Genomic DNA, 16,090 nt, shown 5'->3' with positions numbered 1-16,090 from the left:
TCTGTTTCTACTTTTTTCCCACAACTTCCCTTAGTGTCTTTCTTTCCTGTTCTCTCTCTCAGGTCTTTTTTCATTGCCACTCTAGACTGCTCAACTGCCTCTGATTCTCTTTAACTTCCCTGCTACAGGCACAGCACTACTAAAAACACTGCAGGGGTCCTGGGATTATTGAGGCTTGCATTCAATTCTGCCTTGTGCCTTGACACCACAGGATTGAACCAAAATACACAAATGATGCTATTCTCCAGCAAAATACTTTTATTACTCAAAAAAATTTTGATTAATAAATAGTTGGAAAAAATAAATTAAACCTGTACATTAAGTTTTACATTATTAAGATTTTAAATTAGGTTTTTCAAAGGCCGTCATTTTAGAATCAGATGCACAGTAACAGCTGAATGATGTTGTCTATAGGAACACGAAAAAACATTTCTGGGGCAAATGCAGTCCTGCACCATCATTTAATACTTCTTGCAATCAAACCAGCTGTTGCTCTTCATTACACGGACAAGTTTCTTGGTCTTGACATCAAGCTCATACTGGTTTGATCCATGGAAAAAGTAGAAATGCCCTAGAATTAGATGGACACAACAATGGCAAATTAATATTTAAGTTCAACATACATATTGACCTATACCTGGTATTTTCCTTGATAATTAAAAAAAATATATCATTTCAACACATATATTTGGAGCATATACTTTTTGTTTGTATTAGCTGATGGTCTTCTATTTTGTTCTTAATTACATTTAAATGTATTTACCATTTTTCTGAAGGGCAGCATCAACAGTGTGGCCAATTCCTTGGAAGTCAGCTGCAATTTTTCTTGGATATCCCTTTTCCATTGACTGAGTATTTTCATCAAAACTGAATAAAGAAATTAATGAAAACAAGAAACAAGCATGTGATGTCAATGTTGAAACCAGGTGGAAATTTTACTAACTAAGCCTACTGAAAACCCAGTAACTATGAGCTGTATATTGAACTCAGTGAACTCTATAAATCTTGCCTGTGTGAATATTCACATCTTTACTGGACTATGCAAGGCTGTTTTCAGAATATTAGGCTAAATATTTCAACTCTGGTCCCTGAGATTGATAATAGGGCTGGACAGGGTTCTTACTGAGTAATAATCTTAAGCATAGAGTAAATAGTTATTCAAATTGATTATTTCAGTTTGACAGTATTCAACCTAAAAAGTGACTCCATGAGTGTAATGTAAAGTTCTGGTGTATTAACACTGTTACAAGATAATATTATTACAATTCAATTATTAGGGTTAATAATACTGTTTAGCAGAACTGTTTCTTTAAGAAATCAATGAAATCAATATTTTGATCTCTTTCCATAGCTTTCTTAATAGATTCTTCATTTAAAATTTTCAGAGTGCTGACCCTTAACAGCTACAGATTTAGTGCATGACATGATGACAAAGTCTACTCACTCTTTTTTTGTACTATTTCTTGTACAAATTTCATGTAATACTGCTTTACAATAATTACAAGCTCATTTGCTTGTGTCTCTTAATCACAAACTGGCAATAGCAAATGGATATCTTTATCTTTTTCTTTACAAACTTTTTTTTTTTTTTTTTTTTTTTTTTTTTTTTGCTACAATAGAGTTGAGTAATTGCCTCTGAGTTTCAGATTTATATTGGCTAAGAAGGCTGACAAGAGTCCACAAATTTACTGTATAAATTCTAATATAACTTCACTTTTTAAAAGCTATTTTGATTCTCTCCTACACAAGAGAGAAACTGGCCTTACCTCCAATACTTGTTGCCTACAAAGAAATAGGTCTTCTTGGTATTTTGGTCATGAACAGCTGCATCTATTTTCCTGACGCTTCTGGGAAAACCTAGGTTCTGAATAGGCTTGGGGAATCCTGCCTCTATATTGTAGCCACTGACAGCCCAGTACTCGTTGTCTGTTGAGAAAAAGAGAAAATATTACTAAGTATTCCTGAAGAAGCTGAACTCCTTTTTATCAAAGTCCCAGAGTTTTCTGTGCATCCAAGTAGCACAGAAGTCCAGCTGAGAATGTCTTTTTAGGACACACATAATTTTGAATATTTCAGAGACTGGATATCGGATTTTCCATTTTTAATGTTCAGTATGGTATTACAAAACACAATAGCTAAAACTCAGCATGTTTTTAGGTGTGTGTGTCATCTTTTAAAATGTATATGAATAGCAATGCATTCAAAGAATTTTATCACAGCTTTGATCTCTCTCACTGAAAAGAGCAACATCACTAAAAAGAGTAACATCATATTGTGCAGGACTGCCATGAAGCAGCATTAACTGATGACATTAAGAGCATTTTAAAAATGAAAATGGGTTTAAATATTAAGAATATATGTTGTTACTATATTATTCCCATTATTCCATCACATACACAAGTATAGACAAGCTAGCAGAACTACCATTACTTCACTTATTCATGAAAAGGACTGATGGAAATATAAGAGAAATACCTTTAAAAAAAATCACTCGATCCTTCTTGTCAACCTCATAAGCAGCATCAAAGCCAGCTGCCAGCGACGGCCAGAATGTGGAGATGGTGTCATGCTCTATCTCTGAGAAGTAGGGACTTTTACGCCAGACGTAGCTGATAGAAATGAAAAAAACAATGTTTCATTGTTCCAATTTCACTAGGAGATCAATGGCACAGAAATGTACTTAAAATCCCACGTCTGGTGCTGAAGACAGTCCTGTATGGCAAAGCCATTACCCATTTTGGGATGCAGTGCTATACTTTGCCCTGCTCTCACACAGACATTTGTCCCTTACTTCTGCTTGCACTGATGTCACAGAATGGTTGAGATTGGAAGACACCTCTGGAGGTCACATTGTCCAATACCCTTGTGCAAGCAGGACCACCTAGAGCCTCTTGACCTGAGGACTGCTCCACTGATACCTTGATGGCTTGCCCATCAAAGTGTGATGCCTGTGGTAGTGCTGACCATTGAAGCTTTGTCTTCATCATGTTCCATATGGGCTGGCACAGCTTTGTTCTTAACTTCAAGTTGCTTACAAATACTCACTAGACAGTCTTGAAGAATATGTCCAAACCCAAAATAAGGAGGAATTGCTCCTTGTTCCCCTTTCCTAAAATGTTTTTAAGCTACAATTCTTCATTACATGCTTTCGGAGAGGAATCAGACACACTTCATCAAAAGAAGTTTGTTCAATCGGAACACAATTGCCCACCCAAGAAGTGCGTGAAATGCTGGCCTGACATGCTGTCCTCTTTCTCCAAGGTGGGAGTGTACCACCTTGTTACAGCACTCAGTGTCAGAACATACCCAAAATGACACCTCTAATGTCAGGGCTTGTCTACAGGCAGTACTAGGCACTGGCTCAGTGTGGGCCCCTAGGTCAGAAAACCACTAAAGTCATCAGCAGTGCTTTCCACAGCTCCATGACCCAGATGTGGGTTGGCGTGATAAGGCTGTGGCTGCATATGAGGAGTGATGCTGGGATTATTCAGTCTTGTGCAATTGTAACAGACCTGGGTGATGATGGATGATGGCTTATAACATTTTACTCACCTGTCAATAAACCTTCTTACTCAGCTCTTGCTGGGCTAGTACAAATTTGCAAAGTTGCCTTAGTACTTTCAGAAATAAGTATCTTCCTTTGTAACCAAGGGAAGATAAGTTCCTTGAATTGAACTTTATGTTTTGCCTTTGTGAGTCTCGGAAGAAGGTGTTGTTAGAAAAGAAATCACCTGTCTTTGAAGAACAATATTTCCCCACGAAGAGTAGTGATAGCATCAAATGCCAAATGAGGGTCACAGTCCGCTGGTCTTTTTGAGGGTGTCATTTCTGTTGGTTCTTCTCGGGGTGACATTTCTGTTGGTACTTCTGTAGGTGTCATTTCAGTTGGTTCTTGTGAGGGAAGCACTTCTGTTGGCAGTGCAGGAGACTCCCTTGGGGGTCCTTTGGGAACAGATAAATGTGGAATTGGAAGATGAATTAGGGTTTCATGTTGCAGAAGTTCAGGATATACACCACTGACCCAAGTGTATAGGTTCTTTAAGGTTAAAGATATTAGCCTTAAACATATTAACCTGTTAAAATAGTCTTGTATGATTTTGCCTCAATATGCTGTTGCTCTCTCAAAATGTATGTGCTCTGGAGTTAACGTAGAGCAAATAAAATTTCCTAATGGCAGTTGTGCATATTTGCCCTTTTGTGGAAGGTAAGATAGGTTAATACTACAGTTATATGCTGTTCCTCCAGTAGCATTAGAGAAAAGCTCTTGGACTTTTTGATTTAGTGGCATGAACACAGCCCACAGATTCCATTTTTCAGCTGTTGACTTTTAGCCACAAAGAAACTGAGCAATTTACCCAAAATAATATCAGGAAATTAAATCTCAGCATCCTTTCTATAGTACTAAGATCAGTACTTTTCAGAATAAAATTTCTTATAAATGCTTATCTATTGTCCAACAAAAATGATACTTCTTGCTTACCATAGAGGGCCTGAATGCCATCAATATCATCCTGAGGAAGTCTGAAGTTTCTCGTATCCTTGGCCATATATATAGGATACATCAAGGCACCGAAGACATTGGAATGGCCAAGACCCAGTGAGTGGCCCAATTCATGAGCAGCAACAAGAAATAAGTTGTATCCTAAAACAAAATTCCAGCACAGAGAACAAGCACTGAACAAGTATTCTTGCATGGCAGTGAGATACAAATTTTCATCTTCTCATTCATGACATATCATTCATGGTGTTAACAACACAGCAAAATTTAACTATGTCTGGGGTATGAGGTTCTCTGGCACCCTGGAAAAGAAATGAGTTTCCAGGGAAACTAATCTGGGAACACTGTTCATGCTGCAAAAATTTTACTGCCAACAAAGAATCAAAGATTCTTTAATATTAATGTAGACTGAAAATTAGATGAGGACATTTTAATCATCTGGTCACATTTCAAATATCATAAATGACATGGAACACATCTGACAACTACTTCAGAAAGACCAGTATCATGTAGACACCAGAAAACCTCAATACTATCAACAAATTAAAGACCTTTTTGTTTTTCTTTTTTCTTTTCATTTGCAGAATTTTAAGATTTCCATCATTTTAAATAATCTTATTTTAAAAAAAGTGATTCTGCAGATCAGAATATGCAGAATCATTGTACTAAATTATGCTGACACTTTACACCTCAGCAAATACTGGAATTACTGACATGGTGTCTGTGACTTCACAGTGTCTTCAAGACAAACGCTGTCTAATAAAAAACAGACAAAACAATTTTTAAGGTTACTTACCATTATAGGTGGTAAATTTGGTCCAGTTTTCATCTTCGTCAAAATGAGCATCTCCTCCTATCCCATTGCTGGGGGGGTAGGCATGAGCCAGAGTTCCTCCTGGACCATCAAAGGAATAGAAGTCACCATGAACTAAAAAGGAAAAAAAAAAAAGAAAAAAACGAGATGCTTTTCATCGGCTCTGTAGGAAAAAGTAACAAATACTTATTCCTAGGACAGGAGGTCTCCTTACATCCAGCAGCAAAGGAGATCATTATGTCTGCATCACCACTGTAGATCCTGGTGAATCTCAAAGGGGTGACACTGCTCCAGAGATCGAAGGCTTTTGCAATTGCTTCGTCCACATCAGCTTGCAGCATGTCTGGAGTGTAGTTCAAAATCCTGTAAAACAAGACAAAAGGAATTAAAAACAAGCAGATCACAAGTGGCTAGGACACATAGTATGGAGGTCAAATGTTTTAATCACTGGTTGTTATTATTTATAGGTCTGGTTGTTTATTTTCTCTTTATCTGCTTACATAATAGAGGAAGTTTTTGAAGGTATCATCTCTTTCAGAAATCCTAACATAGATATTCTCAGTTGTAACCCTCTTATCCACTGATTATGCTATTTAATATGCTTTTAACAAACTGATGTAGATTACTGTTCTGGTCTCTTTTATCACTGTTTGGAAACCTAAAGCAAAAGATCTAAACGCTCACCGCATTCTTGGCCCTGTCATCCTGAATGGGGCTTTTGTGAGGATAAATACAGGAGAAAATAGTAAAGAACCTGCTGGCATCACTTCTGCCTGGCAGCCACAAAGCTTCCCAGTGGTATACAGAGAAACATGCTTTAGTATGCGTTACCGATATGTTATATCTTCTTTCTTCCACCTAGGGTTCCGTGGGAAGGTGCTGTATGAATGAACGTCTGGTATACCACATCTGGGCTGCTTCATCATGTCCATTGTCTTACGATTCAGCTCCCCAGTCACCTCCAGCCCAAAGAATGACTGCATTTCTCGGATTTTGTCAGCCATGTGGTCGAGGTTCTTTGATTTAAAGAGAGAGTGTTTCTCTTCTTTAAAATCATAAAAGTTTTCCAGATATTTCTGATAGGGAAAGAAAAGCAACAATTTAGAGCATAAATATTTCTTTTCAATGGAAGAGCATTGTTAGTAAAATATTCCTCATCACTATATTAATTTTCTCAATAAATTGTTCTCTGTATTTTGTCTATAGTCTTTACCTGAGCAAATTGCATATCTTCTTTTTCCTTTTCTGGAGCCACAGGGAAAGCATAAGAACATGCAATATGCAGTAACCCAAGGAAAGCAAGGATCTTCATTTTCATCTTTGCCTCTGTGTCCTATGAGCCCTTACAGAAGACCTCTCAATCACTTCTGTCCAAGGCTCACTAGTGTTTCTCTATTTATATCAGTTGCCTGCTTGCTAAAGTCAACAGCTGCATGACTCAGTTAATAACATCCTCTGATTTCCCACAGAAACACGGAAAACAGATTTAGTTTTAGAAGCAGGCTAACACATGACCGTTTACCTTCCCCGAAAACCCCTGATTTTGCAATCATTTTGCTGGACATTATTCTTTTATCCCTTGGCTCCCAAAACCCAAAAATATTTCAAACTTGTGAGTATCTAACTTTATAATTGGTCACCTAGAAAAAATCACCTCATTTTTCAGAGGTGCTAAGGGGATCTGGCTCTTTGTGAGAGACAACAGTCTGTAATTCATTATAGCACATGAACAGAGACTTCCAGAAATTGGCCTCACTTTTCTCAGTGTGACACCTGTGCAGGACCTCAGTATGTCAGGGATGATCCCCTTCTTTTAGCCCATATTATCCTGAAAATATTAGTGATATAACTGATTATAAAAATGATCCATTTTTTTCTCCTCTTGAACAGCCCTAGCATCTCAGCACAGCTACAGCTATACTGCTGCCTGGCCCATGTAATTACGGACTTGTGGCCATGTCCCCTTGTTGCCAAGTCCCCTTGTTCTCCCATACTCATCCCAGGCAACCCACACGCCACAGTGCAAGGGTTTCAGTAGAGAAGCCCAGATTGTATACCATGGTCTACATCAGCCAAGGGCATTTTCACAGCTAAAAAAGATATGGTGGAAATTGCCCTAGAGACTACCTGGTAGGGGGTGTTCAGAGAACCTTTCTAATACATCCCCAAAATTGGATGGAAGATGATAAGGTTTTTGCTTGTAGATTCCTAGTTCTCAAATTTGCCAGAAGTCCTACTTTTAGTTCCCAAATCCTTTTCTGAATGTGGTGCATTACACTTTGTGCAGATGCTGCAGAACAACCATCACACAGTTCCGTCTTTCTTGCTGGTCATTTATGAGCCATCCATTTTTTGAAGCAGAAATCTCCTGTGTTGACTTTGTGTCCAAAATCTGAGTATAAAAGGAAAAAAAAATACAAGCTAAAAATAGTCTACTTGTTTTTGAACATGAGAAAAAGAAGGAAAAGAAACCATTTTGCCAGTGAAAGCATATTTATTGGAAGCTTCAAAAAACAACCCTGGCACCACAGCAGCTGAGCTAGGCAGTCTACGAGGTGGCCTGGGGAAAGGACATGGCCTCCTTCCAAAGGCAACTGGAGCTGCACTGCCCAACTGGAGAAAGTCACGCTGCATGCCTGACCTGGGTCACAGCCCAGGTCCCCGAACTGCTGAGTCAGGTGGCACCGATGTTTGTGTCTAAGACTGCAGTGGGATGTGGACAGCTCTGCCAATAGCTCACCACTGCTCTTAAAGGGTGCTCCTGCCCCTTGCAGCGTGGCCAGCATTCCTGCTCATTCCCCATGCCCTCCAATATCAAGTGCACCCTCAGGGAACTGAATCAAAGGGCTGTATTTACAGAAAAGTATCCCAGAAAAACAATCCCTGGCTGTTTTCTTCTGAAGTTAGCAAACTGCACTGGCTCTCTGTGGCATGAAAAGAGCAAAAAAGCTCAAAAAAGGAGGAGGGGTGGGATGGTGCACATGGGAATGGGGATGCAGGGAGGCAGCCAGGTGTGAGGCTAAGATGCTGGGGACTCTCCTTTTGGCAGCAGAAAGGTAAAAGATGTCTCAGTCATGGGGCTGCACCCCAAATTACGTTTGTAGCATACAGTGTCTGTATTCCTGTGAAAGAATTCAGATGTGAAGCTGAATTTTAAATACTGTGTTTGTATCTCTTTGCACCTAGCAGCAGCAGTTAGCATATGGAAGTTATCCTCTTTGCTTTCAGCTGCATGTTTTGTCAACACCCTGCTTGTTGTGTCCAGGGGATCTGGGATGAAGCAGTCAGAGCAACGAGATGAAAAACAACTTGGCAAACATTTTAGCAAGCCCTTTTTATTGTTTAGGAGACTACAGCTTCTCACTGACTTTTTTTATGTCTGCTGATAGATTTGTTACAGATCCTCTGTGGCTGTTGTCTCCATGCTCAAGCTGATGTTTATAGAGTGGCAGGTGAGTGCAGGGAGATAGCTGGGTGTTGCCTTGTCAGTACATTTGGCAGCACAAGTAGGGAAAATTCACAGTGAGGCAGCCTGTATGACTCTGAGGTGCGTGAGCAAGTCTTTTATTTTTTCTTGTTTGAGATTGAGATCCAAGAGAGGATTTTTCTCCTTGCAATGACCCTGAAGACCTTAGCAACTTTTAGGGTTCAAACTAGTGGGAGTTCAGTCCTGGTTTTAGGTGTCACAGAATGCAAGCAGGAACTGTTTTGTGGCTTTAATGTAAGGTTTATGGTGCTTGAAAATTATACTGTCAGTAGCCATAGTGGAGATTTGTCAGCAAAGACATATCTGTGCTTCAAATGGGGTGAAGAAATGACCTCCCATGGCACTTTTGCCTGACCTATTGGTTCGTGAGTTCTGCTTCAGGGGTGCTCAAAGGCACTTTATTTTTGATGAGGCTGAATAGGTCGGTGTCTATTTCATGCTCTGGCCCTACAGATAACCCGAACAAGAAGCTGATCTTGTCATCTGCCCCAAGAGGTTGCCCTTGATGAGCCCCAAAGTCGTTGTTGCCTTCTGACTGCCCTGGAGACTGCATAGACTGTAGCAGTGACGCTTGCCAGCTTACGCAGCAGCAAAGCAGCCAGGATGGATTCAGGAACACTGCTCATTTCTTCCCTCATCTCATCTGCACTCAGACTCATACATCCCATATCACCAGTGAGTGCCTTAATCACCACATTAAGGGACAAACATGGGTACTTTCCCAGGAAGACCCCTGAAGTGGACTGAGTTTTTAGCTGAAAGCCTGCCAGTGTGCAGGCTAATGCTCCTCCACCACAGAACTGCTTGTTCTCTGACAGCATAATTCACATTATCCTATAAAGTCTAGATCAAGTGCCAGGCTTTTCAGAACATTTTCCAAAATTTTAGCTGGGAATTTTGCCATTTCTTATTTTTATATGCTTGAAATTCCATCTAGAAGTGTCATGCTAGTTTTGTTTGGCAGTTTTGACTTGTGGAAAGAAGTGGAAGCATACTTAACATAGTCACATAAACAATTATCATTAACTGCATAAACAACTGCAAATTAGGTCAAAGGAAGCTTGAAAAAAAATAGAGGTATACACACTATGATTTCACATCCTAAATTCATAGAAGGAACTATAAATTCTCCCACCTCCTCTTCCTCATACTGTTTCTAAACTCTCCCCAGCTCTGACTTGCCTGTGCCAAAGAAGCAGGAAGGAGTATGAAGAGCTTGGGCATACCCAGGCATGAAAAAAGCTGCTGATTTTCTCCACTTAAACAGGACTGCAAGATAAATTCACAGTAGCCTGCTCTAAGGCTTGAGGTGCAATGACTGCACATCAAGAAATGTCACTTTACATAATTAGACGAATCAGTGTCTTAGCTAGAAAACAGCTAGATAACAGAAAAGAAGTGGTTGGGAGAGGTACAGAAGCAGAAGATTTAGCAGAGCTTTATATGTTCATCTGGATATTCCCAAATTATGAATGAAATTGGTTATGAATGAAATTGGTTTTACAGAAATTAAATATATTCTGAATAATGCTGGGGTATTGTGCTGCACTTTTTGGCTTTTCTAGCTTGTTGGATGTGTGTTCTTCTACTTTTCAAAAAAAAAAGTAGGGAAATAAGTTTTAGGAATGAGTGGGGTTTCTCGGAGCGTTGGAACAGGCTGCCTAGGGAGGTTGTGGAGTCTCCTTCTCTGGAGATATTCAAGGCCTGTCTGGACGCCTACCTGGGCAGCCTGCTCTAGGGAACCTGCTTTGGCAGGGGGGTTGGACCCGATGATCTTTCGAGGTCCCTTCCAACCCCTACAGTTCTGTGATTCTGTGATTCTACCTTTGCCACATGGAAACAAAAATAGGTCTTCTATTAAGAGAGAAAAATAAAAGAATACTTACTGAAAATGAAACACTTTCTATCTCTGCAAGATAGTATTTTGAGACTTAGCCTTAAGTAAGTACTGATTTGAATTGCACCATTTTGTCTGTATATCCACATAGCTCCATTCATCAGTGGAGATTTTTCATCCTAGTTTTATAATATACAGCTAGTACTAATAACTGTTAGGCATTTTTCTACTTTGTCTGGGCATTTTGTCCAGGTTTCATTGCAAACCAAGAGATGGCATGTACAGATAGCCTCAATGGCTGATTTTAATTAACTAGGAATTCAGATTTTTTTCCAATTCTGTATACTCTCTTTGAGTGTTATCAACAATAACAAAGCTGAAATCACTTACATACTTTTCTTTATTTGATTTGTATAAACAAGTTTCATAACCTGCATGTCATTTCCTCTCACCAGAATCTGGCTTAATAGTTTCTGATGAAGATGTTCTGAAAGTGATTGCAGTTCATTGATGCTATATCATTATTTATTGACCAAGAAGTAGGCCAGAACACAATGCCCCAGAATTTTGAGGTTTTCAGTAATGAAAGAGCAATACAAAATTTTGAAACTTTGGCACCTTACATCTGACCTCCTATTTCATAACTGGCAATTTCTCAGGGCTATAATCTGAAGTTAAACATGGCCTTGAGCAATGGGTGAGGCAGGAAGCACTGTAGCTGTGAGACACAATTAATTCAGTTTCCTCTTTACCATCCAAACATCTACTAGCTTCAGACTATGCCACTGTCACAACAAAGCAAGCCACCAAAGAAAATGGACATGATCCAACCTTTCCTGCTAAAGGAGAAGGCTCAGAATGTTGCCCCCCCTTTCCTCTCACACACACCCACATTCACGGACAAGGGCCTAAACCTGTGTGATCCTTATTCTGTTATAAAACATATCAACAAACATCCACTTCTTTGGGCTGGTAGATAATGTGACGGTCATTTAGCCTCAAGAAGATATACTGTAGCTTCTTGGCTTTGTAAGACAGAAAACAAGTCTATGGAAAATACTTTCCCATGTACTGTTGATCATCCTATCTCTTAACAATAGTTTAAGCGTTTGACTCATGTTGTTCGGTAGTTTCAAAAATCATATAGTTAATATTATACTGTTATTTCATCCATTGTAATGAACATAATTACAATAGATGTAGCATTAGGAAGAGACAGGGAACTTGACCTTTTAAAGAATCTCTGACCTTTTCTGGTGTTCCCTCTGGTGTGGACTGGAAAAAGCTTACAGTCTTGATAATTTGTCATGGAAACTTTGACTTAGATATTCAGCCAAGATGCTATAGCCCTATATGAAGCTCAAGAAGTCTCCTTTAGAAGCCTTAGCTCTGCTCTCTGATTCTTATGGATATGAGCAGGAAAAGCAGGGATGTATTCCAGGAAGCCATTTGTCATTCCACTGTTGTATGTAATGGTCATCATTTGATGATTTAAGCAATCAACTACTGGCAATCTTGGTCTTCAGTTCATGTTCCATATATGACTATTGGTATCTCATACAATATCTGCTATCTTTCATGTGTAAACCATGGTCTCTGAATCTATGCTTCTTAAGTAGAAAGTCTTCTTGATACAGATGACTTGCAAAATGTGTAACATATTTATTTATTCAGGTGCAGAGACTAGAAAAATCATTTTAAATACTGACTAATGCACAGTTATATGTGGCTGTGGTGCTAGGAGTCCATTTTTTGGAGCAGAACATTTGATACTTAATACACTTGGAATTCTTTGGTTGCTTCATATTTCCCTGCCCCTTTTTTGATATGGATATGATCACCAGTTTGTGTAGTGATCTACAGTGGTTCTTCACCAGCCAACATAACATCTCTAAGGGCAGATTGTGCTTGACAAATCTGGTGGCCTTATAAAATGGGGTTAACCATTAGTGGATGGGGAAGAGCAACTGATGTCAGCTACCTGAGCTGATGCAAAGCATTTAACACAGCATTGTTATATCTAAATTAGAGAGACATGGATGTGATGGATGGACCACTTAGTGGATAAGGAATTAACTGGATGGTTGCCCTCAAAGAGTTGTGGTTAACAGCTTGATGTCCAGGTAGAAAACAGTGGTGAGTGGTGTTCTGTATGGTCACTGGGACTGTTTAACATCTTTGTTGATGACATTGGCAGTGGGATTGAGTTTACCCTCAGAAAGTTTGTGGATGACACCCAGCTGTGTAGTGTAGACAACACACTGGAGAGAAGGGATGCCATCCAGAAAAACCTGGACAGCCTGGAGAAGTGGACCCATGAAGTTCAATAAGTTCAAGTGCAAGGTTCTGCACCTGGGTTGGGGCAATGCCAAGCATGAATACAGGATGGACAATGAGTGGATTGAGAGAAGACCTGAGAAGGACATGGATATGTTGGTGGATGAAAAACTGAGCATGGGCTGGCAAGTGTATTTGCAGCCCAGTAAGCCAACCATATACTGTACTGCATCAAAAGAAGCATGGCCAGGTGATGGAGGGAGGGGATTCTCCCCCTCTGCTCTGCTCTTGTGAGACCCCACCTGGAACCCTGCATTATGCTCTGGGGCCTCCAGCACAAGAAGGACATGGACCAGTTGGAGCAAGTCAAAAGAAGGGCCACAAGAATAATGAGAGTGTTGGAGCACGTCTTCTACAAACACAGGTTGAAGGAACTGGGATTGTTCAACCTGGAGAAGAGAAGGCTCAGGGAAGACCTTATAGGGGCCTTCCAGTAACTAAAGGGGGCCTACAGAAAAGCTGGGGAGGGACTCTTTGTAGGGAGTGTAGTGATAGGACAAAGAGTAATGGCTTTAAAATAAAATAAAATAAGACAAAGAGTAATGGCTTTAAAATTTTAAAATAAAATAAAAGAGGGTAGGTTTAGATTAGATATAAAGAAGAAATTATTTTCTATGAGGATTGTGAGGCACTGGAACAGGTCTCCCAGAGAAGCTGTAGATGCCCTGGAAGTGTTCCAGGTCAGGTTGGATGGGGCTTTGAGCAACTTGGTCTAGTGGTTGGTGTCCCTGCCTATGGCAAGGGAGTTGGAATTTCATGTTCTTTAAGGTGTCTTCCAACCCCACCTATGATTGTATAATTAAATAGCTGCCAGTAGACCATGGGCACCAAACATGATATTTTTCTTAAGTTCTTATAATTTTTAGCTGGAGATCATCACAATTTGTACAATTAATAATTTCTTTAAGGTATTTGTTAGAGAATGCATAGTGCTCTAACTCTTCTTTTGTAAAAACAAAACAAAACATAAATGGGAAGCCACTGGATGATTTAGAGACTTGGCCTTGGAAGTTACTGGTATATGTGCAACAACCACTCCTTTCTGCATCTTTTGTCACACTGTTTTCTAGAAGTGGCTTCCTCCATCTCACCATCAGCTGCCAGCACAGAGGGTTCTACCCTCTCAGAACATGTAGCCCTCAGAACCTGTAGCTGAGATATTCAGATGAATTCACATCTTCTCACTCCAAATAAGGTTTATTATTAGGCATTTATAATTTTAATTTCTTAATCAAATTCAAGTGATTTGAGTGAAGTATGCTAGGGAGGAATCAGCTCTGCTGTACAGCAGTGGGACTGGTGAGCAGTGGTTTCTCCAGATGGCACTGAGGATGGCGCAAGAGCCAACCTTGTATGTGCAATTATGGCCAAGGGCATGAATTAGTTTTCAGATGTTAAATTATTTTTTCATGCTGACTATGTTCTTAAGGAATTGAACTCATGACTCGGTTGGAAAGGATCATCCAGAGCTTCATTTATGTACAGGAGCCTCCAGCTAAATTAAAAAAGTATGAAGCAAGCTCATCAGGATGTTGCTTCACTATAGTTTTGTAAGATTTGAACACAGTATTTTCTCTCACAGTATTTTCTCTCCAAAATCTTTTGGTATAATACTTCACATATTAAAGACCAAATAAATTGATCCCAGAGCTATGAGATGTAGTTCAGGTGAACATGAACAGAAGGAAGTGCTGTGGGTCAGAGAGTTTGAGGAATGAAGCAACAGGCAGCCATGTAGTTCATAATAATTGATTTTTCCCTAGCCCATGCTTTTACAAAATACATAAAGCTTGTTGATACATCTCCTCTGTCTTTACTATAAACACCTCATAATAAAACCATTCTAGTCTCCAGATTGTACATCTGCTTCTTGTAATGGAAGATGCAGAATGCACTATGGACTCTCTCAGTATGTATGTAGGTGAACTAAGTCTTTCAAAGATGAGCTGAAAACTCAATTACATGGCTGCACAGGGTACCAAAACCCACAGCATAAACACACAGACTATTATGGTACATTATGAGCCCAATCACTAATCTAGCTATTGCGCACAGCTTAAAATTTCTCTCTCTCTTTTCTCTAGATATATCTAGAGAAAACTTATCTCCCCAGGGAAATTTTGGTTAACTTTACCTGTCTCTTAATAATAGATTACAAGCTCCACACGTACCAACTTTATTTTCCTATAGAGATGATTACTTGATACAGTCATAATTAAACTCTGATTAAACAATCTCATCTTGTACTTGATTCTGAAGCCATCTGCTTTAACACAATCAAAGAAAATCCTGAAAGTTGAAAACCTCTCTCAATTATTTTTCAACGATCCTGGGAGTCTGGAGAGGTCCCGGTAGACTGGAAGCTGGCAAATGTTGTGCCGATTTTCAAGAAGGGTCAGAAAGAAGACCCTAGCAATTACAGGCCTGTCAGTCTCACGTCAGTGCCTGGTAAAATCATGGAGAAGATGGTTCTCGAACGTATTGAGGCGCACTTGGGGGACAATGCAGTCATTGGTCCCAGCCAGCATGGGTTTGTGAAGGGTAGGTCCTGCCTAACTAACCTGATTTCCTTTTATGATAAGATCACCCGTATGGTGGACCAAGGGAAACCAGCTGATGTGATTTTTTTGGACTTCAGCAAGGCTTTTGACACGGTTTCCCATAGGATCCTACTGGACAAAATGTCCAGCATACAGCTAAATAAAAACATCATACGATGGGTGAGCAATTGGCTAACGGGCAGGGCCCAAAGGGTTATGGTGAATGGCGCTGCGTCAGGCTGGCGGGTGGTCACCAGTGGGGTCCCTCAAGGCTCCATTTTAGGGCCGGTACTTTTCAATATTTTTATAAACGATCAGGATGTAGGAATAGAAGGTATTTTGAGTAAGTTTGCTGATGACACCAAACTTGGAGGAGTTGTGGACTCGGATGAGGGTGGAAAGGCCTTGCAGAGGGATCTGGATAGGTTGGAGAGCTGGGCGATCGCCAACCGCATGAAGTTCAATAAGAGCAAGTGCCGGGTCCTGCACCTGGGACGGGGAAACCCTGGCTGTACGTACAGACTGGGCGATGGGACGCTGGAGAGCAGCCTAGAAGAGAGGGATCTGGGGGTCGTGG

The 16,090-nt window shown here is 40.0% G+C and overlaps 1 protein-coding gene across 1 annotated transcript; it reads right to left on the bottom strand.

Annotated features, from left to right (window-relative positions):
- Window positions 1-240: 240 nt before the first annotated feature.
- LOC101794349 (interstitial collagenase) lies at window positions 241-6,693 on the bottom strand. Its single transcript, XM_005010499.6, has 10 exons — window positions 6,526-6,693; window positions 6,144-6,388; window positions 5,527-5,675; window positions 5,295-5,426; window positions 4,481-4,642; window positions 3,732-3,942; window positions 2,476-2,609; window positions 1,767-1,926; window positions 764-867; window positions 241-571 (listed from the first exon to the last, which is right to left on the bottom strand). The coding sequence occupies exons 1-10, from the start codon at window positions 6,628-6,630 to the stop codon at window positions 462-464; spliced, it is 1,512 nt and encodes a 503-aa protein (XP_005010556.1). The 5' UTR covers window positions 6,631-6,693; the 3' UTR covers window positions 241-461.
- Window positions 6,694-16,090: the final 9,397 nt, after the last annotated feature.

The sequence above is a fragment of the Anas platyrhynchos genome, chromosome 1 (genome assembly GCF_047663525.1).
Source record: "Anas platyrhynchos isolate ZD024472 breed Pekin duck chromosome 1, IASCAAS_PekinDuck_T2T, whole genome shotgun sequence".
In the NCBI taxonomy this organism is placed as follows: Eukaryota; Metazoa; Chordata; class Aves; order Anseriformes; family Anatidae; genus Anas; species Anas platyrhynchos.
This window is presented reverse-complemented; position numbering and strand designations above follow the sequence as displayed.

Excerpts from the sequence above, each read along its gene's own strand:
- LOC101794349 (XM_005010499.6), bottom strand. The coding sequence starts at position 6,630 with ATGAAAATGAAGATCCTTGCTTTCCTTGGGTTACTGCATATTGCATGT. Across the intron at positions 2,610-3,731 it reads ATATTGTTCTTCAAAGACAG|CTACGTCTGGCGTAAAAGTC; the intron begins GTGATTTCTTTT and ends CATTTCTATCAG. Across the intron at positions 572-763 it reads TGCTGCCCTTCAGAAAAATG|GGCATTTCTACTTTTTCCAT; the intron begins GTAAATACATTT and ends ATCTAATTCTAG.